Source organism: Myotis lucifugus, unplaced genomic scaffold, assembly GCF_000147115.1.
Source record: "Myotis lucifugus unplaced genomic scaffold, Myoluc2.0 scaffold_1830, whole genome shotgun sequence".
NCBI classification, from domain to species: Eukaryota; Metazoa; Chordata; class Mammalia; order Chiroptera; family Vespertilionidae; genus Myotis; species Myotis lucifugus.
The window spans coordinates 14057-36279 of record NW_005872878.1 but is presented as its reverse complement, the minus strand read 5'-3'; the positions used below and the strand labels follow the sequence as shown (position 1 = coordinate 36279).

At 39.8% G+C, this 22223-nt stretch overlaps 2 protein-coding genes and 1 non-coding gene across 3 annotated transcripts in view; all 3 read left to right on the top strand.

Moving 5' to 3' along the window:
* The window catches only part of LOC102435626 (T-cell surface glycoprotein CD1a-like), a gene marked incomplete at its 5' end in the record, with an annotated part of 23965 nt that extends 3230 nt beyond the window's left edge, over positions 1-20735 (top strand). Inside the window, one exon of the mRNA XM_006108162.3 lies at positions 20693-20735. Within this exon, the coding sequence (XP_006108224.2) occupies positions 20693-20735 (43 nt within the window). The remainder of the gene's footprint in view (positions 1-20692) is intronic.
* Positions 14349-14482, top strand: LOC111824505. Its single transcript, XR_002827592.1, has one exon. It is a non-coding gene; the product is annotated as a small nucleolar RNA SNORA2/SNORA34 family (small nucleolar RNA).
* Positions 18039-20530, top strand: LOC102435323 (T-cell surface glycoprotein CD1a-like). Its single transcript, XM_006108161.3, has 5 exons — positions 18039-18099; positions 18427-18693; positions 19128-19406; positions 19823-20101; positions 20433-20530. Exons 1-5 carry the CDS (start codon positions 18039-18041, stop codon positions 20528-20530), a joined length of 984 nt encoding a protein of 327 aa, XP_006108223.2.
* Positions 20736-22223: the final 1488 nt, after the last annotated feature.

Below are 22223 nucleotides of genomic sequence, written 5' to 3'. Positions count from 1 at the left end.
GTTAAGCCTTGATTGTTGTAGGTATCACTGGGAGGAATTGACCTCCAGGCCAATTGGCCTTTAGAATCAGCTGTGTCTACAGTGGGAGAACTTCTGTGCTGGAGACACCCTTCTGGGGCAAGACTTGCTTCAGTGGGGCTTTGGTGCTCACTGAATCTGCCCCTTGAGTGTGTCCCTTATGAATCTGAGGAGTTGTAATCTGGATGGTCCCACTCTGACCACTGTGTACACTGGCTCTTGGATCTAAGGAGGTGCTAAATTATCCTCTGCCTGAGGCTACCCAGCAGGAGCTTCAGAGAGATCTGAAGATACCTCTTCTTTGTTTGGGATTTGGAGGTGCCCAGATGAGGCCCATCTCTGAAGCAATGCAAGCTGCTGTGGGGCCTTGGGCCTTCTTTTGGAAGTTCTGGGTCTCTCTGACCTAGCTCCAGTTTGTTAGGTAATTTTCACATTGCAAAGGGCCAGGCCTTTCATATGCAAAAGCCTCTGCCAACAGCTTGGGTGGGGCAGGGTCTCAGGGAATCAACAGGGCAGAGCAAACAGCTATGGCAGATCCTCAGTCCTACCCTAAGAGGCCCCGGGTCTCAGTGTCCTATGGTAATCGCTGCAAGCACCTCTGAGAGAAAGCTGCCTCGAGTTCCACCTGATGGCAGACAGTCCAGTTTCTCCCCATATGAGTCTGGGTCCCCAGAGACTTGCCCTGGAACTGGAGTTCAGAGCAGTCGGGAGCTTGTGACTCCCTCCCGATTGAAAAAGACGACCATGTTCTCAGTTGCCAGCCATTTCCACGTGCGCCTCCGGTTCCTCTGTACTTTACTTCTGCACCTCCTCTGAGTCTCAGTGTGCTTTTCTCTTTCCTTCTAGTTGTAGAATATCCACTCAGCCAGCCTTCCTGTGGTTCTGGATGATGTTCGTTTTATCTTTTAGTTGTATTTTTGAAGTGGTTGTGCGAGGCAGAAATTTAAGGTGTTTACCTACGCTGCCATCTTGGTTTCTCCTTGTACCCAACTTTCCTGTTCTTTCATCCTCTCCCTACTTGTCTTCCCACCTTTCTTCTCTCTCTCCTTAGTTCTTCTTTCCTCAGTCCCTTTCCTTTAATCTTTAATTCTCACCTCCATCTCACCTTCATCTCTGTTCTAATTAGGTCACATTATGAACCACTGGCCCGGCTTCTTCCTTTGGAATGAGATTACAGCAGCCCTGGGATTCCAGACTTATTTAAACGCAGCATGGCGATAATGTCCGTTCAGCTCTGCATGTACAACTTTGGTTGCTTATATGTTATTTGTGTGTTTAATGGTTAGTTATTAATATGAGCTAAAGGTAATTTTGCAGGACTTGCTTCTGACCTGGTTCAGAGATAAAAAGTCCTTTTTTAACTCTTAGTGAAATGAGAACCTATCAATTTTACATATTGAAAAACTGATGAATCTCCGGCCATTTCAGATGTCACCTCTTTATGGGGCATTTCCTGATTCACAAGTGGAAGCAGCGTCTCAACTCCCACCACGCTTTTCAATGGACTTTGCTGAATCTACTTCTCACTTTTTATCCTTTGTAGCAGTCAGATAGGCTCCCTTTAACCTTCTGATTCTTAAGTCTACGAGCAAAGTCTATGTCTTTTTAAAATTTGTATCATTTACAACGTGCACAACTATATGTAATATACTTTTAATAAAAGCCTGTGTTAAGTGTGCTTAGCATTTACCACTAAGATCAGGTATCTGAAGTTCTAGAGCAAGGAAGGAGAAAACAACAAAGTAACACGTGACCATATTATATATCCTGCTACTTAACACAAACACATTTTTCTATCAATTTGGGGGAAAATATGCTATTTGTAAGTTAATTCACGCTCTAAGTGTAAGAAAAGAAAACTTGAGGCAATATTCAATAAAGTACAGAGGAAAATTCAGCACTTTCACTGATTTGGCTCACTCCACTGGCCCAACCATCAAGGAATGAATCTTAAAGTTTAGAATAGTACAGTAAATGCAGTAGTGGCAATTTTCCTGTTATTTCCTTTAACCATAGAAAAACTTGACAACCCAGTCCTAATCTCGGACATACCCAAGGCTACAAATTCTGCCATTTTTGAATTCATTTGAGTAAAAGCCAACCATTGAAAAGAAAAAGCCTGTCTTGTTGCCAGTTATCCCACAGATAGCAACAGCACCTTCTGAAAGGCGGATTTGGCTTGTCATACGTGTAAGAAACATTTTAAACAACATAAAAAACCTAGAGTAAAAATAATTTTGGCATCCATGCTCACAATATTAGCCAAAAGGAAAAACAGATATTTTAAAAAACATAACTACTCACAAAAATCACACAAGCAACAGACTCAGTCATGATCAAAACCAGTAAATTTACATGTCTTTACCACAAATTCTTTAAGGGTAAAATAATAACTTAAGACTTATAAAGTAAATAACCACAGAATAGCTCCTTTTGCCAAAATAAACATGCCACCTATTTCTTTACTGCAATGGAAATACACTTATTTAAAATTTAAAAAAATTAAGTTATATTGCCATGGAAGTTATTCTAATTTACTTACTTCCTGTACAGTTTTCTAAAGAACAACAATTATAGAATGTTATTTTAGAAAACAGTATTGAGACCCATTAAAAAAATCAACCCCTTGAGAACTAAGGATTAAATAAAGTGGAATGGACCTAAGATTCTTATATTTTCTAGACTGCGATAAAGCTCCTATGTTTAAAATTAGCCCTTTGGCGCTGGCAGTTAAAGTTGTTTGGAATTTGTACCTTCATTTTTCTTCCTCAAATCTCAGGCTCTATCTCTCCCAAATCCAGGGGGGTATGCTTGGTAGCCATACAATTCATTTACATACAAATTCACATTCTCCTTACAACCAGACATTACAAGTTCCATTTAAAAGACTATGTAAATAATAAAGTTATCCCATTCCTATTTAAATAACTTTAGATTAAGGTATACGAAACTCTACAGGAAAATGTGAATTAGACCAACATGCACAACAGAGTAAAAGGAAAAACTATCAAGTGGTATTCTAACTGTAAAATACCCTTGTAACTTGTAGGGACGGAGACACAAGAAAGTTAAGTGTGAGGCAAAGAAAAGAACACGGATTTAACAGAACACAAGTCATCCAAACACAGGCATGTGTGTGTTTTAACCTTGTCTTGAACTTCTTCTTCCTGCCTTTTACACTAACTCACCTGACCCTCAGTTTTACCTTTCCTGTACTGCTGATAGAGCAGTTCTCTGTGGTGCAATGGTAAAATCAAAGGCAAAGAATCATAATTCTCAGTAAACCAACCAGAACATTTAGAACCCGAATAACTGGGCTGTTACTGATTTAGAAGCCACATGTGCTAATTCCAGGTAAATTAGTTTTGAACAAAAAAGGTACCAAAATTCAATGGACTCACCAACTAACCTGACAGACTTATGTTTGAATTTATCTAACTTCCCTAAATACATCTCCATTTTAACTTTAACAGGGCATGCTTTTCATTACTTAGATATTTTAAAGTTGCATGAGTATAAGAAGTCCTTTCAGAAGATGTATTGCTACCACAAGGTTTTCCTTGACGGGATATGTCTGGATAAACTGACATAGTAACCCTCTAAACTGTATACCTTTACATGTATTTAAATTTTTTTCCCTTTAATATGTACAAGAACATTACAGCATTGCATCATAAGGTAGTATATGAAGACCTCAGAAGGATGCTTGCTGCCAACACAGTTTGCTGGAACTCACTTTTTAAAAGAGCTGCTCCTTAACTTTACTACCACATTCCCAGACATGAAATACTGCTGACACATGAGCCTTTATCCAAAAAGGATGGATTTTTCAAAGGTTCCTGTTGCTTATGCCCCAAAGCTCTCCTCTGCTTGTACTCCCCACTGTGTGGAATGTTGGACGGACAACTAGCAAACCTGTAGGTAACACCTCAGTGCCAACTACATAAAGAAAATGTCAGTTGCAAGATTCTGTGACTACGGATTGCTATTCAATGGATTACACTCCTGGCAAAGTACCAACCCGGACCAAGTCCACAAGACAACATCACAAAAGCATAGGAGGAAATCCATGCACTGTCATTTAGGATCTCTGGGACTATGATACAGTGATGATGAAAGGTAGGATGATACCTGTGGTAAAGGAGGATCATGTGACCATCAGGCTGTGGCCAGAGCCCTTGAGGGTCAGATCTGGCATGGGAAGGAGTGGCTTGAGGATGCTGACAAGGAAGAAAGCAGAGCCGCTTTTAGGAATGAAATTCACCTTGTTTTTGTCAGGACAGTAAAAGGCTGGGATTTCCTGAAGTGTTTTGGCCTAGATATGGAACAGACAACCTAATGCATTTAAGTCACAGAACAGTGGAAATACATTCCTTTATTATTATTTTTTAAAAACAGATAACAGACACATACAAGGAATACAAAATTCAAGGTACGTAAAAAGCTTCAAATGCTATGGAGCAAAGCGGGATCAGACACATGATTCAAAATCTGTATTTCAGAATGCCGGAGGACACCATTCACCTGGCTGCTATCAGTTCCCTGGCGAGCCCAGGGCACCATAAGCTTTCCCAGGCTGCCAAAAGGGTCCATAGCACAAAACAGGTAAAGAGCTCCTGCAATAGGGGCTGAGAGATGTGATAAAACGGCTTGTCAAAGGCTTACAAGGTGCACAGGGAGTGACAACCAGTGCACAAAGGAGGAGGGAGAGTTTGGGGAGAAGCAGCCTTCCAAAGGAAGTCACACCGAGCTGGGTGGTAAAGAATGAAGAAACAGGCCTTGGGAGTGGGTGCAAAAAGAAAAGAGTGTCAAGTAGCAATGCTTTGGGTGGCAGATTTTATCGATGAACAGTGAATACTGCCCATGATCAGCTCTGACAAATGTAATAATTTACGAATAAAGACATTTCATGAGGGAGTGGGCTCATGAAGACAGTCCCCGCTCCAGCTTCCACCTCGCTGGTCCTCTCCTGGCCTAAGCCTCCCCCTGAGGGCTCTGGTAGCAGAGGCCTTGGGCAGCAGACATTGGTTCCACCACTGTGTGTCTTCAGCCCTCTGAGCCTCAGTTGTCTCAGCTATGAGATGGGTTGAACACCCGCTACCTCCCAGCCTGTCTTTGGGACTTAATGAGATAAATCCCAGTCCTGGCACACAGTAAGAGTTCAATAGAAGGCAAGGCCCTCTCTCCGTGTGGGATCTATGGAGATACTAGCCCACACCTCGCCTGGAAGGGTCTAGATCTGCTCTGTCCACGAGAAAAGTCATGAACCCCATGGGACTACTGAACACTGGAAATGTGGCCAGTCAGAATTGAGATGTTTCATCAGAGTGAAATATACAGCGGATTCTGGCAACCTGGTACCTAAAAGGAATGCAAAATACCTCATGAATAACGTGTTATATTGACTACATGTTGTAATGACATATGTCTGGTACATGGGGTTACATGAAACATATTATTACCTTTAAAAATTACATCATTTAAGTTGTTTCTTGAATAAAACAGGACCTTAACTCATTGAGTACTTTTAGGCCCACAAATGTATTTGGAAATGTTACTGTTAAGAGGACACACTCCTCTATTTTTACTATCTGAGGGTATGTTTTTCTTTTTCTTATTTTAATCCTCATTTGAGGATATATTTCCATTGACTTTTAGAGAGAGAGTGGAAGAGAGAGGAAAAGACAGGGAGAAACCTCAATATGAGAGAAAACACCGACTGGTTACCTCCTGCATGCACGAGCCCTGACCATGACCAGGGCAGGGGCGGAGCCTGCAACCAAGGTACGTGCCCTTAACTGGAATCAAACCCAGGACCCTTTAGTCCACAGGCCAATGCTCTATCTACTGAACCAAACTGGGTAAGGCTAGTTTTCTTTTTTAAATCTATATTTTTTTACTTTAGAGAGGAAGGAAGATAGAGAGGGAGGGAGTGAGGGGGAGAGAAAGAGAGAGAGAGAGAGAAGAAGAAGAAGAAGAAGAAGAAGAAGAAGAAGAAGAAGAAGAAGAAGAAGAAGAAGAAGAAGAAGAAGAAGAAAGAGAAAGAGAGAGAGAAACATCGATGTGATAAAAGAACACTGATTAGTTGCCTTGCATCCTGATCAGGGCCTGAACTGCAACCTGCATGAGCCCTGACCAGAACTGAACCACCACCTTTTTGGTGTATGGGACGATACTCCAACCACTGAGAAAAACTGGCCAGGGCCACAGTTATTACTTTTGAAGAGAAATAACTGATGATATAATTATGGATAGGACTTCGTGTCTTGACAAATACTCCAAATAAAATATGAGACAAGAATTACAAAGGCCCTGGCCAGATGGCTCAGCTGCTTGGAGCGTTGTCCCATACACCGAAAGTTTTCCTGTTCCATCACAGACAGGGCACATACTGAGGCTGCGGGTTCAAACCCAGTCAGGGCCAATGCAGGAGGCAGCAATCAATGTCTCTCTCTCTAGAATCAATATAAATATATCCTCAGGTGAGGATTTTAAAAAAGGAATTGCAAAAATACATTCACATCAAATTATTTATCTGGACTGATATTATAAAAAGTATGGCAAGTGCTGGAGAGGATGTGGGGGAAAGGGAACCCTAGTGCACTGCTGCTGAGAAAGACAAGTATCACATGATCTCACTCATGTGTGGAATCTAATGAACAAAATAAATTGATGAACAAAATAGACCCAGAGATACAGACGCATAGAATAGACTGCAGAATTCAGAGGAAAAGATCAACCAAAGAACTTGTATGCATATATGCATAACCTGTGGACACAGACAATAGGGTGATGCAGGCCTGGAGTGGGGTGGTTGAGGGGGGGTGCGGGGATGGTCTAGAAGGGGTCACTGTGGGGAAATGTGGGATATATGTAATACTTTCAATAATAAATATTTAATTGATTTTAAAAAGTGCTTAAAAACAGTTTTAAATGAGGTAAGGAGATAACATCTGATTAGGTTGGTATTAATAAAATATGTAATATAATTGTTAAATATTATATATAAAATATAGTGTAGAAACATAAATAATAATAAATATTAAAATAATTTGTTATTAAAACTCTCCCACAAAGAAAACCTATGGTTCAGAAAGATTGTTGAATCCAAACATTTAAAGAAGAAGGAATACCAGCCGTATATTAAAACCTTTTAGAAAATGAAGAAGGCATTCCTAATTTACTTTATGAGGTCAGCATATTTCTTTCATTAAAAACTTACAAGATAATTGCAAGAAAATCAAACTATACACCAATATTTCTTATAAATGTAGATTCAAAATTCCTAACAATATGTAATAGATTCTAGCACTATATGAAGAGGTTAATATATAATGACTATTTGGGTTTTTCCCAGACAAGGAAGATTTTTTTAAATTTAAAAATCAATCATTATAATTCTCCATGGTGACAGAACAGAGGGGAGTAATGATGTTTTATCTCAATGGGTGGAAATAAAACATTTGAAACATTGAGCATCTTCTCATGTCAAAAACTTCCAGTGAACCAGGAATGAAAGGGCATCTTCTCAATTTCATAATGAGGGGAAAAACCAAAACATCTAACATCCCCCTAAATGGTGACACTTTTGGCGTCTCTCCTAAGGCCATTTGTAATCATCAATGTAGTGAATGTCCCAACTTATTAAGAATTAATATGACAAAATAAGACATCAAAGCCATTCTATCTAATAAAAGGCAAATAGGGTAATTAACCATACCTCCGATATGCTTCCCATTGGCTAATCAGGGCAATATGCAAATTAACTGCCAACTAAGATGGCGGCTGGCAGCCACGCAGCTGAAGCGAACAGGAGGTTTGCTTGCTCCAGTGATAGAGGAAGCCAAGGTTCCCCGCCTGCCGCGCCCCAGCTCTGAGCCTGAAAGCAACCGTTCTGAAAGCAACAGTGTTTCAATTATAGAAGCCAAACAAACCCCAGATACCTGCTTTCAGCAGCCGAGGCCTCAAGCTGGAGCCAGGCCTCTGAGCTGGAGCTGGAGCTGGCTCTCAGCTCCAGTGACAACCATAGAAGGTAAATAAATCCCAGAATAAAAAAAGAAAGAAAAAAAGGAGAGGTTTGGAGCTTCAGTCGCCCACCAGCCTGAAAAAGGCCCTCAGCCCCTCACCCAGACTGGCCAGGCACCCCAGTGGGGACCTCCACCCTGAAGGTGGTGTGACCAGCTGCAAACAGCCATCAGCCCCTCATTCAGGCTGGCCAGGCACCCAAGCGGGACCCCCACCCTGATCCGGGACACTCTTCAGGGCAAACCAGCTGGCCCCCACCCATACACCAGGCCTCTATCCTATATAGTAAAAGGGTAATATGCAAACTGACCCTAACAGCAGAAAGACTGGGAATGACTGATCACTATGACACACACTGACCACCAGAGGGTAGACGCTCAATGCAGGAGCTGCCCTCTGGTGGTCAGTGGGCTCTCACATGGGGAGCTCTGCCCAGCCACAAGCCATGGAAGTAGTGCAAATATATAGTAGATAAAACAGATTTTTTAAAAATATGTTTTCATTGATTTTTTTAAGAGAGAGAGAGAGGAAGGGAGAGGGATAGGGAGAGTGAGATAGAAACATCAATGAGAGAGACTCAATCAACTGCCTCCTGTATGTCCTCCTAATGGGGACTGAGGCAGCAACCTGGATATGTGCCCCGACTAGGAATTGAACCTGGTACCTCTTGGTTCATGGCTCAGAGGTCAACCACTGAGCCAAACTGGCTGGAAAGATAAAACATTTGAGACTCATTCCATCCCTGTACTTTCCCTCACATGAGAATTATCACAGTCTTCTCAAGTTATGTTTTGTGCCATCATTTCAGAAATAAAATTCATAACTGTGATTTACATATTACTCACAGGAATTTAAGGGTCACATGATGAAACAATGATTTAGGTTTGAAAGTGAGTGAGGAAGGAAAGACTGAGGTAGTAGTTAATGGACAGGAACTATGATAAAATGGAGAGGAGGCTGGGAGCTGTGCTGGGGCTAAATGGAGAATAACTGCTAAGACATGCAGAAGTGAGAAACAAGGAAGGACCAAGATATGGAAACATTTCAAGTGCCCATCAATAGAGGATGGGTAAGAAAGTGGTAGCACAGATATACAATGGAATATTACTTGGCCATTAAAAAAGAATGAAATCTTACCATTTGTGACAGCATGGTTAGGTCTAGAAGGTATTATGCTAAGTGAAATAAGTCAATCAGAGAAAAACAAATACCAAATGACTTCATTTATACATGGAATCTAAAGAAAAAAATCGAAACAAACTCATAGATACAGGAAACAGACAGCCAGTTACCAAAGGGGAGGAGGATTGGAGGAATGAGTGAAAAAAAATAAAGAGATTAAGAAGTAAAATTGAGCCCAGCTGGCGTGGCACAGTGATTGAGCAACCAATGAGCCAGAAGGTCTTGGTTCAATTCTGGTTAGGGCACATGCCCGGGTTGTGGGCTCCCTCCCCATTGTGGGGTGTGCAGGAGGCAGCTGATCAATGATTCTCTTTCATCGTTGATGTTTCCATATTTCTCTCTCCCTCTCCCTACGCATCTGAAATCAATAAAAATATATTTTTAAAAAGAAGGAAAATTGATAGTTACAAAATATTCACAGGGATGTAAAGTACAACACAGGGAATATAGTTAATAATACTCTAGTAACTATATAAGGAGCCAGGTTGGTACTGAAAATATTGGAGGGAACACTTTGTAAAGAAATAATTGTCTCATCACTATGCTGTATACCTGAAATTAATACTACTAAATAGAAACACTTTACAGTGGGGCCTTGACTTACGAGTGTCCCGACTAACGAGTTTTTTGAGTTACCAGCTGTCTCTCAGCCAATTTTTTTATTTGACTTGACAGAGTAATTTGAGTTAATGAGCTCCTTAACGAGCTCGGTCTCGGAAGGAATTAAACTCATAAGTCAAGGCCCCACTGTACAAGGATATAATTGTCTTAAAACTATGTTCTACACCTAAAACTAATACTAAATAATATTTAACATAAACTAATTGATAAGTAAAGTTTGAAAAAATGAGGGAAAAGCAAAATGGAGAGGAAGAGCACATGAATGTCGAGAAAAGGAAGCCCAGTAAGACACACAGAATGCTAGAGGGAAAGGTGACTAGATTAGAAAACATTTACTTCTTTCAACCCAGTTATTTTACAGATAAGAAAACTGAAGCCAAAGAAGATGGCAGTTGGCAGGACAGAGGTGAGGGATAGGAAGTGAGTGAGTGAGGGGATGAAAAGAGTGTGTGTGGATGTGTGTGGTGTGTGTGTGAGTGAGTGAGGGACAGTTAAATCCAACAACAAAGTAAGAATCTTAAAGGCTGCCAGAGAGAGACAGAAAGTTACCTACAGGGGATCTCCTATTAGAATATCAGCTGACTTCTCACCAGAAACACACCAGGCAAGAAGGGAATGGAATGAAATATACAAAGTGATGTAAAGCAAGGGAATGAATCCAAGAATACTATACCCAGAAACACTATCATTCAAAATTGAAGGTGGAATCAGGAGCTTCACAGACAAAAAAGCGCTAAGAGAGTTTATTATCACAAAGCCGGCAATGCATGAAATGCTAAAGCGACTGCTGTAAAAAGAAGAAACAGAAAGACAAAAAGAAACACAAACATTAAGAATAAAAATGACCACAAACAAGTACTTTTCAATAATAACATTAAATGTAAATGGACTCAATGCTCCAATCAAAAGACACAGGGTAGCTGAATGGATAAAAAACATGACCCATATATTTGCTGTCTGCAAAAGACCCACCTCAGAACAAAGGATTCACACAGACTGAGAGTGAAGAGATGGCAAAAAATTATTCAGGCAAATGGAAATGAGGAAAAAGCTGGGGTTGCAATACTTATATCTGACAAAATAGACCTCAAAGTAAAGGCCATAACAAGAGATAAGGAAGGCAACTACATAATATTAAAGGGAGCAGTTCAACAAGAAGATATAACTCTGGTAAACATATATGCACCCAATACAGGAGCACCCAAATACATAAAACAACTTCTGGAAGATATCAAGGGAGAGATCAATAGCAATACAGTCATAATAGGGAACTTTAATACCCCACTGACACTACCTGATAAATCCTCTAAACAAAAAATCAGCAAAGACACAGCAATCCTAAATGACTCACTAGATCAGATGGACTTAATTGACATCTTCAGAATATTTCACCCCAAAGCTACAGAATATACATTCTTCTCCAGTGCATATGGGTCATTTTCAAGGATAGACCATATATTAGGAAACAGGCAAAGTCTCTTCAAATACAAGAGAATAAAAATCATAACAAGCATCTTCTCAGATCACAATGGCATAGAACTAGAAATCAACTACAATGAAAACATTGAAAAAAATCAAACATTTGGAGGCTAAATAGCATGCTATTAAACAATGACTGAGTTACCAGAAAGATCAAAGAAGAAATAAAAAGCATCCTGGAAACAAATGACAATGAAAATACAACAATCCAAAATTGGTACACAATGAAAGAAGTCCTGAGAGGGAAGTTCATAGCTCTAAAGGCCTACCTCAAAAAAAAAACAAGAAAAACTGGTAATAAATGATCTAACCCTACAACTCAAAGAGTGAGAAAGAGAGCAACAAGAAAAGCCCACAGTATCCAGAAGGAAGGAAATAATAATGATCAGAGCAGAAATAAACAACATAACGACCAAAAAAACATACAAAAGATCAATGAAACCAAGAGCTGTTTCTTTGAAAGGATTAACAAGATTGATGAACCTCTGGCCAAGCTCACCAAGAAACAAAGAGAGAGGACCCAAATAAACAAAATCAGAAATGAAAGAGGTGAAGTAACAACAGACCCTACTGATATACAAAGGATTGTCAAAAATACTACGAACTACTCTACTCCAACAAACTGGACAACCTCGATGAAATGGACACATTCCTAGAAAAATACAAACTTCCAAAACTCAATCAGGAAGAATAAAAAAACCTAAATAGGCCAATAACTACTGATGAAATTGAAACAGTAATCAAAAAGCTTCCAGCAAACAAAAGCCCTTGACCAGATGGCTTCACAGGGGAGATTTACCGAACATTCAAAGAAGAACTAAAGCCAATCCTTCTCAAACTATTCCAAAAAATTCAAGAGGAAGGCACACTTCCAAGCTCCTTTTGTGAAGCCAGCATTACCCTAATCCCAAAACCAGATAAAGACAACACAAAGAAAGAGAATTACAGGCCAATATCCCTGATGAACATAGATGCTAAAATCCTCAACAAAATTCTAGCAAACCGGATCCAGCATTATATTAGAAAGATCATACACCATGACCAAGTGGGATTTATTCCAGGAATGCAAGGACGGTACAATAGCTGCAAATCAATAAACATGATACATCACATAAACAGGTTGAGAGACAAAAATCACATAATCATATCGATTGATGCAGAAAAGGCATTTTCTTGATAAAAACTCTCAGCAAAATGAGAATAGAGGGATCATACCTCAACATAATAAAAGCCTTATATGACAAACCTACAGCCAACATCATACTTAATTGGCAAAAACTAAAACCATTTCCCTTAAGAACATGAACAAGACAGGATGCCCACTTTCACCACTCTTGTTTGACATAGTACTGAAGTGCTAGACAAAGTGATCAGACAAGAAGAAGAAATAAAAGGCATCCAAATTGGAAAAGAAGTAAAATTGTCATTATTTGCTGATGACATGATACTGTACTTAGAAAACCCTAAAGATTCCATCAAAAAATTATTAGACCTAATAAATGAATTTGGCAATGTAGCAGGATACAAAATTAATGCCAAGAAATCTATGACATTTTTATACAGCAATAGTGAACTTACAGAAAGAGAAATTAAAAAAACAATCACATTTACCATTGCACCAAAAAAATTAAGATACCTAGGGATAAACTTAACTAAGGAGGTAAAAGACCTCTACCCAGAAAACTACAGGACATTGAAAAAAGAGATAGAGGAAGATATAAATAGATGAAAGAACATAAAGTGTTCATGGATTGGCAGAATCAACATCATAAAAATGTCCATACTACCCAAAGCAATCTATAGATTCAATGCACTCCCCATTAAAATACCAACAGCATATCTCATAGATCTAGAAAGAACTCTCCAAAAATTCACCTGGAATAAAAACACACACACACACACACACAAAAAAAAACCTGAATAGCTGCTGCGATCCTGAGAAAGAAGAACAAAGTAGGTGGGATCTCAATACCAGATATCAAGCTGTATTACAAAGCCACTGTTCTCAAAACTGCCTGGTACTGGCACAAGAACAGACATATAGACCAATGGAATAGAATAGAGAACCCCAAAATTGACCCAAACCATTATACTCAATTAATATTTGACAAAGGAGGCAAGAACATACAATGGAGTCAAGACAGTCTGTTCAATAAATGGTGCTGGGAAATTTGGTCAGACACATGCAAAAAAATGAAACTAGACCACAAACTTACACCATACACAAAAATAAACTCAAAATGGATAAAGGACTTAAACATAAGATGGGAAACCATAAAAATATTAGAGGAATCGACAGTAGCAAAATCTCAGATATATGCCGAAGGAATTTCTTCACTGACACAGCTCATAGGGCAATGGAAACTAAAGGGAAAATAAACAAATGGGACTATATCAAAATAAAAAGCTTCTGCACAGCAAAAGAAACCATCAACAAAACAACAAGAAAACCCACTGCATGGGAGAACATATTTGCCAATGATATCTCTGATAAAGGTTTAATCTCCAGCATTTACAGGGAACTCAAACAACTTAACAAAAGGAAGGTAAACAACCCAATCAAAAAAATGGGCAAAGGAACTAAATAGACACTTTTTAAAGAGGACATTCATAAGGCTGAGAGACATATAAAAACATGCTCAAAGTCACTAATCATTCGAGAGATGCAAATCAAAACGACAATGAGGTACCATCTCACACCTGTCAGAATGGCTATCATCAACAAATCTACAAATGATAACTGCTGGCAAGGATACAGAGTGAAAGGAACCCTCGTTCACTGCTGGTGGGAATGCAAAATGGTGCAGCCACTATGGAGAACAGTATGGAGTTTCCTCAAAAAACTAAAAATGGAACTTCCATTTGACCCAGTGATCCCACTTCTATATCCCAAGAAACCAGAAACACCAATCAGAAAGGATATATGCATCCCTATGTTCATAACAGCACAATTTACAATAGCTAAGCTTTGGAATCAGCCTAAGTGCCCATCAGCAGATGAATGGATTAGAAAACTTTGGCACTAGGCCCTGAATCAAGACCACTGGTTTTTTTGTAGCTGTTGGTTTCAAACAGGAGCCAAGAGCAATGTCTTCCTGTGGTTTGTTGGCCATTCAGGACCCAGTGGGAATGGCCAATTCAATTGGAAGAAACATAGTAAAAAAAAAAAAAAAAAAAAAACAAACTTTGGCACATCTACACAATGGAATACTATGCTGCTGTAAAAAGGAAGGAAATCCTACCATTTGCAACAGCATGGATGGAGCTGGAGAACATTATGCTAAGCGAAATATGTCAGTCAGAGAAAGATAAATATCACATGCTCTCATTCATTTGTGGATTATAATGAACAACATAAACCATGAACTAAAACAGATGTAGAGACAGAGAAGCATGGATCAGATGCTCAAAACTCAGAGGGAAGGTAGGGGAGGGTGGGAGTGAGGGGGAGAGATCAACCAGAGGACTTGTATGCATGCATATAAGCATAAGCGATGGATGTGGACAACAGGCGGTGAGGGTGAGGGCAGGATTGGGGGGATGAGAGGACATTAGGGGGATAAGGACACATTTGTAATATCTTAATCAATAAAGGGAAAATAAATTTTTTAAAAAAGAAAAGAAAACTGAGGCCAGAATGCTGATGTGTTTTTTCCAATTCACTGCATCCAGCAGGTGTCTCATCCAGGAATGTATCTTGACTCTCAGTCCTAAGATCCTGTTAGGTCAAGAGACTTGCTTTGAAGGGCAAGAAGAACTCGCACCAGATACACAGAGATTCTGAATGCCAGAAAGAGGATAGAGAAGCTTGAAGCCAAGTGGGAGGGAAAAGAAGAAGCTCAGTAAAAGGCACATGAGTGTAAGAGGCAGTGGGTTTCTCTAGCAGGGAAGTTGAGGTTACTGCTCCTGGGGAGTGAAAGTTCAGATGAGTCTGTGACACTGTGTGGGAGGGGAGCTCTGGTCAGGGTTCTGAGGAGAGCTTTAGAGGACACAGAAATCCCAGAGCTCTGATGGTGTTTGAGGAGCACCATGTAACAGCTGTTAGAACATGAGCATGCTTGTAGCCTAAGCACCAGTGGATCAAGAGGAGGGATTTCCAGGGAGGTCTGAAGACACAGGGGAAAACAGGGGCGTCCTGCCCTGGCCAGTGTGGCTCAGTTCATGGAGGGTAGTCCTGGGCACCAAAAGGGGGGCAGGACAGTTAACAAGATTATGTGCTCCCCTGAGGTAGTTACACCTGAGAGGGGTCTGGAAAAGATTACTTTTGACATTTCAAAGGTGTGTTCACCTAGATGCACAAGAACAATGGGCAGTGCTTGCTTAAGGCAAAGATACACCTTTTATAGACCTGGAGCATGACTACCCATTGTGACCTGCCTAGTTAGCAAGTTATGACAGGTCACCCTGTGAGGCTACTTTCTGTCACTGAACTTGTCAGATTTACCACATGGCACTTTTTAAATTGAGGTGTAAGAGGCAATTCTGAGGTAAAGATGAGGTAGGAATGGTTGCGGCTTCAAAAGGTTGATATAGAGAGATGTTCAGTAACCACTAGTCTGTCCTGCCATGTAGATTGGTTTAAAAATGTATCTGCTAAAAGCTTATTATGGGCAAGTCCCCTCATTTAAATTCTTTAAGGGAGAAGTAAAAGATTCTGATAAACCTGCAGGGTCTTAATAGTCTTTAGCTCAAGATAATTCAAATGCTAAGGCTCAAAATAAGACAAATGCTAAAGTCGCACATTTTGGGGAGGCCTGTTCTGAACCCCTACAATAGCTATTCAGTAATTTGTCCTATCAGCTTGTTAGCACTAATAGAAATCTTTTTTTTTAATCATGCAATTATCCCCTTCTTTTCTCCTAAAATTCCCTTCCTCTCACCCTGTAATCAGGACACTATGTGGATTTCTGCTTGAATCTGTGCTTCCCCAAATTGCAATATTTTGATCCCAAATAAACCTTATTGGCTCGCAGTTTGGCTTTTCAATTTTAGGTTAAGATAATCTTAAGCTTTTTCCAAAATATTTTAAGAATTAGCCTTGGATAATTTCTATTTACTTGTACATAAATAAATTAATAACAAAATAATAGCCAGAGCACATTTATGTATAAGGAAAACAACATTTTAAGAGCCTTTTAAACATTATAAGAATGAGGGTCAGCATGGCCAACAAAGACCAACTTATGATAAAACAAGCATGGGCCTAGCCGGTTTGGCTCAGTGGATAGAGCGTTGGCCTGCGGACTGAAGGGTCCCAGGTTCGATTCCAGTCAAGGGCATGTACCTTGGTTGGGGGCACATCCCCAGTAGGAGGTGTACAGGAGGCAGCTGATCGATGTTTCTGGCTCTCTAACTCTTTCCCTTCCTCTCTGTAAAAAACCCATAAAATATATTTAAAAGAAAAAAACAAGCATAAAACATCCAAGCAGGGCCAAAAAGAAGGAAATCTTGGATAAAGAACTCCAGAATATCCTATTAATTTAACTTCTAACAAATTATCACTGTTTTTTAAAAAGTATAATAGGAGATTTACAGCATAACCTTTGTGTAAACTTCATGCTTATTAGCATATATTTTAATCCTAAATAAAACTATAAGATTCTCATTTCATCAAGTAGAAATAAAATAATGATTTCTGATCCTTTAAACAATTATGAAAAATATCTAATTAAAAAATAATTGGATGCCTGAACCAAATTATTCAATCACACAAACTTATTCATTGAGCACCTTGCCAGGCATTCCATTGAACTGGGGACCCAGTACAACAGAGGTATACAGACCTAACACACTGAGGCCAAGATTCTGAGTGGGCAACATCAGTTAAGGGTTGGGACTTTGTTTCAAGAAGACTTGTTTTTGTCCAGTTTATACATTATAATAAAACCCCGCACACCAAGGAGTATAGTCCTTATTTTGTGTGTTTTTTTCTTAAGTAGAATAAAAGCTCCTTGAATAAAGTGCCTGTAGACCAATAGATACTCATGAGTGTTGCAAGGTCCTTGTATCTAGGCAGGTGCTGAGTGACTTTTGGGTAAGTATTCATTTGGGTATATATCAATGCAAGTCAGAAGAGATTTTTCTTTATGTTTCCAGGTTCCTGTGGTCTCTGTGATGGCTACTGGTTCTTACCTAAGGATAATGGAGTAGTAGTTTATACTGTTACACAGGGCAATCATAGGAGATTCTGAAAATCAAATTAAAAAACCAATGAGATGTCAGAGGTATGAATGCGATGAGGTGGGTCTCAGACAGAAGAGTGTGTTTGAAGAAAATTTAAATTTGGCAAGAGAAGGACAGAGTGACAGGAAAGAGCAGGGACAACAGAACATCAGGTAGGAATTGGAAAGCCATTTGATTTTACGCTTTCATTGTCTGAATGAGAAGAAAATGTTCCCAGAAGTAAACTGACTTTTCAATAGCGCATAAGACATAGTCCAGAGAAGCTGAATTATAGGAAGATGAACAGAATGAAGGCTGGTAGCAAGGGGAGAAGTTGAAAGTCAGAAGTGGAGGGGAGATGAAAGGCTGAATCAGTGCCTAGAGTTTAGGGAAGTAGCCCTCTTTCTTTTTTTTCTTTTCTTTTTTTTTTTTTTGGTGGTGGTTTGTTGGTAGAAGAAGGAAGTCAGAATAGAGGTATTGTGGAGCAGTTTTATTTAAAACAGAAGCTAAAGACAGACTTTCCAGAGAAAGAAATAACATCTGTAAATGAAATGCTGTTTCTGCAAATTCCATTGCTAGCAGTTCTCCTCGCAGCTGGTGACAATGAAGATGGTAAGAACTCTGGCAAATGCCCCTGTTGGGTGCAAAAGTGTGTGTGTGTGTGTGTGTGTGTGTGTGTTTCTGTGTGGTGCAGTGTCCCCAGAACATACCTGGAGAGGAGAATGTCAGTGTAGTTCTCAGTATCCCGTACTCTGGGACCCTGTGCCCTTCTGAAGGTTGTTTGTAAAGCCTGGGGCACTGGGCAGCTGAATGTCTGCTGAGGTAGCCATGGCTTCCCTAATCTGCAGATTCTCAGTGTTTCCTTCCTGGCACCTTTCTTCATTCTCTCTCCTTCCAGATGCCTTTCTTCTCCTCATTCTCTGTGTTCTTTAGCCACAGCCTTCCAGGAGGAGATCTCATTCAAAATGATCCACAGCTCTTCCTTCTACAATGATTCCTGGGTGAAAATTCGGTACTCTGCTTGGTTGGGTGACTTGCAGACTCATGGCTGGGACATCAACTCTGGCAGAATTATTTTCCTGCGTCCTTGGTCCAAGGGCAACTTGAGCAAGAAAGAGATAAAAGACCTGGAAGAATTCTGCAGGGGGGGCATCATTATAATGCCTCAATTAATTCACAGACATGCCAGTGAATGGCAGCTTAAATGTAAGTTCAATTCCCAAATGGGCAGGTGCAATGTGCTGGGTGAGGGGTGTGTGTCTCAATGAGTTCCTTATTCCAATTTCCCCCACATTCATTCTCTTCAGCATTCTCTGTCTGTACATTTATTGTAACCTATTGCATCTCATTCTCCCTGGGTTATTATAATCTCAACTCTCACACTACATGCTTCCTTATTCTCTTGCTCTCATTGTTTATGTCACTGTCTTTCAACCATTTGCTCACTTCGATTTCCCAAAGAAGTCATTATTTCTTCCACCTTCAACAACGACAAATTACACTTTTTCTAACTTCAGATCAAACCAAAGTTAGTTCCATTGTTTCAAAGCCATCAAACTTCTTCTATTTCTTTTTTTTCACTTCTGCAACTTTGATCTTTTTATTCCCCCTTTCCTCTAATTCACAACCCTCTTTCCTAGATCCCTTTGAGATTCAGATACTATTGGGCTGTGAGCTGCACCCTGGGGGAGCCATAGGAAACTTCTATCGATTTGCTTATCAAGGATCAGAGCTCCTGCACTCCCAAAACAATTCATTGTTGCCATCTCCAAAGGGTGGAATAAGAGCTCAGGATGTGTACAGGGTATTCAATGAGTACCATGTCGCCAAGTACATAGTACAGAAGATTCTCAGTGACACCTGTCCACGCTTACTCTTGAGTATTCTTGATGCAGGGAAGGCAGATCTCCAGAGACAAGGTAAGTCCCATATCTTTCCTCCAAGAGTTTTCTAAAATTACACCTTCCCACCATCCCTTTTAATTGAAGATAAGAGGGAGAAGGGTAATGAGTGAATTCCCAGCATGTGATAGATGTGTTCTTCTAAGCTGGTGGTCGGCAAACTGCGGCTCACGAGCCACACGGCTCTTTGGCCCTTTAGTGTGGCTCTTCCTAAGCCTTAGGAGGATCCTAATTAAGTTAATAACAATGTACCTACCTATATATTTTAAGTTTAAAATATTTGGCTCTCAAAATAAATTTCAACTGTTGTACTGTTGATATTTGGCTCTGTTTACTAATGAGTTTGGGGACCAATGGTCTAAGCTGATGTGAAGATATGAACCTCTGAGTCTGTGATAGATTTCTAATCTGAGTATCTCTCCTGTTCTCTGCAGTAAAACCAGAGGCCTGGCTGTCCACTGGCACCAATCCTGGTCCTGACCATCAGATGCTGGTTTGCCATGTCACTGGCTTCCATCCAAAGCCAATTTGGGTAAAGTGGATGCGAGGTGAACAGGTACAACAGGGCAATCAGCAAAGTGATATCTTGCCCAATGCTGATGGGACATGGTACCTTCAGGTTTTCTTGGATGTGGAAGCCACTGAGACATCAGGCCTGTATTGCCGGGTGAGACATAGCAGCCTAGGAGGCCAGGACATCCTCCTCTACTTGGGTAAGAAACACTGGGGCCAGCACTGGGAGAAGGGGTAGATGGTCCACAAGCAGAGCAGGAGACCCAAGTAAAACATTTGGGATTTATGGGCTCCAGACCCAAAAGAATGAAAATAATTAAGTCAATAAATAGAAGAACTGAAAATGAGAGACCTGCAGAAGTAGGAAGATGTTGAGGGTTAGATGAAAGATTCAACTCTGAAGAGGGAGGAGAGAGGAAACAAGAACAAAGATCACTGAGGCGAACACTCAAATAAAAAAGGCAGACCAGGGAAAGGCAGTAAACAGAGGGTGGGTTTGAAATGACACCTTGTGTGCACCCAAACCCACAGAACATCATCAAGGCTCCGTGGGCTGGATCATCTTGGCAGTGATGGTGCCCCTGGTGCTTCTGACAGCTCTTGCATTTTGGCTTAGGAAGCACTGGTGAGTTTTTTGTGCCCATCTTTCCTATTCTTTCATCCACTCCCTACTTGTCTTCCCACCTTTCTTCTCTCTCCTCTTAGTCCTTCTTTCCTTAGTCCCTTTCCTTCTACTCTTCAATTCTCACCTCCACCTCATGCAGAGTAACTTCCATCTCTGTTCTTATCAGGTCACACTGTAAGCCGCCTGCCATTCTTCTTCCTTTGGAATGAGATCCAGCAGCCCTGGGATTCCAGACATATTTAAACGCAGCATGGCGACAACGTCAGTTCAGCTCTCCATGTACAACTTTGGTTGCTTATATGTTATTTGTGTGTTTAATGGTTGGTTATTAATATGAGCTAAAGGTAATTTTGCAGGACTTGCTTTCTGACCTAGTTCTGAGATAAAAGTTGATTTTTAACTCTGGATAAAATCAAATCCTAGCAACCGCTATATATTGAAAAATTGATGAATCTCAGGCCATTTCAGATGTCACTACTTTATGGGGGCCTTCCCTGATTCACAAGTGGAAGCAGCGTCTGAACTCCCACCACATTTTCAGTGGACTTTGCTGAATCTACTTCTCACTTTTCATCATTATTGCAGTCATGTAGGCCCTTTTTCATCTTCTAAGTTTTAAGCTTGAGAGCAAAGTCTATGTCTTTTTAAAATTTGTATCATTTTCAAAGTATATAATTGTATGTAATATGCTTTCAATAAAAGCTGTGTTAAGTTTGCCTAGCATTTACCATTCAAATCAGGTACCTAAAGTTCTAGAGCAAAAAAGGAGGAAGCAATAATGAGTGACAATATTATATATCCTGCTACTTACACAAATGAATTTTTCCATCAATATGTGAAAAAGAATGTACTATTTATAAGTAAATTCAGGCTCGAAGTGTATGAAAAGAAAATTTGAGGCAATATTCACAACATTACACAGGAAATTCAGCACTTCCAATGGTCCGGTTCACTACACTGGTCCAAGCATCAAGGAATGGATCTTAAGTTTACTATAGTTCAGTAAATGCAGTAGTGGCAATTTTCTTGTTATTTTTTGGTTATTTCTTTAACACAAGAAAATCTTGACAAACCAGTCCTAATCTTGGACATAAACAACGCTACACATTCTGCCATTTTTTTTTAATTCTTTGGATTAAAAGCCGACTATTGAAAAGAAAAAGCCTGTCTTGTTGCCAGTTATTACACTGGTAGCAATAGCACCTTCTAAAAGGTAGATTTGGCTTGTCATCAGTGTAAGAAACATTTTAAACAACATAAACAATCTAGAGCAACAATAATTTTGGCATCCATCCTCACAACAGTAACCAAAAAGGAAAAAAAGATATTTTTAAAAACATAACTGCTCACAAAAAAAAACCAAAAACACGACAAGCAACAGACTCAGTCATGATCAAAACCAGTAAATTTACATGTCTTTATCACAAATTCTTTATGGGTAAAATAATAACTTAAGACTGATAAAGTAAGTAACCACAAAATAGCTCCTTTTGCCAAAATACCAAAATATACATGCCACCTATTTCTTTTACTGCAATGGAAATACATTTATTTAAATTTTAAAAAATTTAAGTTATAGTCCCATTGAGGTTATTCTGATTTACTTCCTGTACAGTTTTCTATAGAATAACAATTATAGAATGTAATTTCAGAAAACAGTATTGAGACCCATTAAAAAATCAATGCCTTGTGAACTA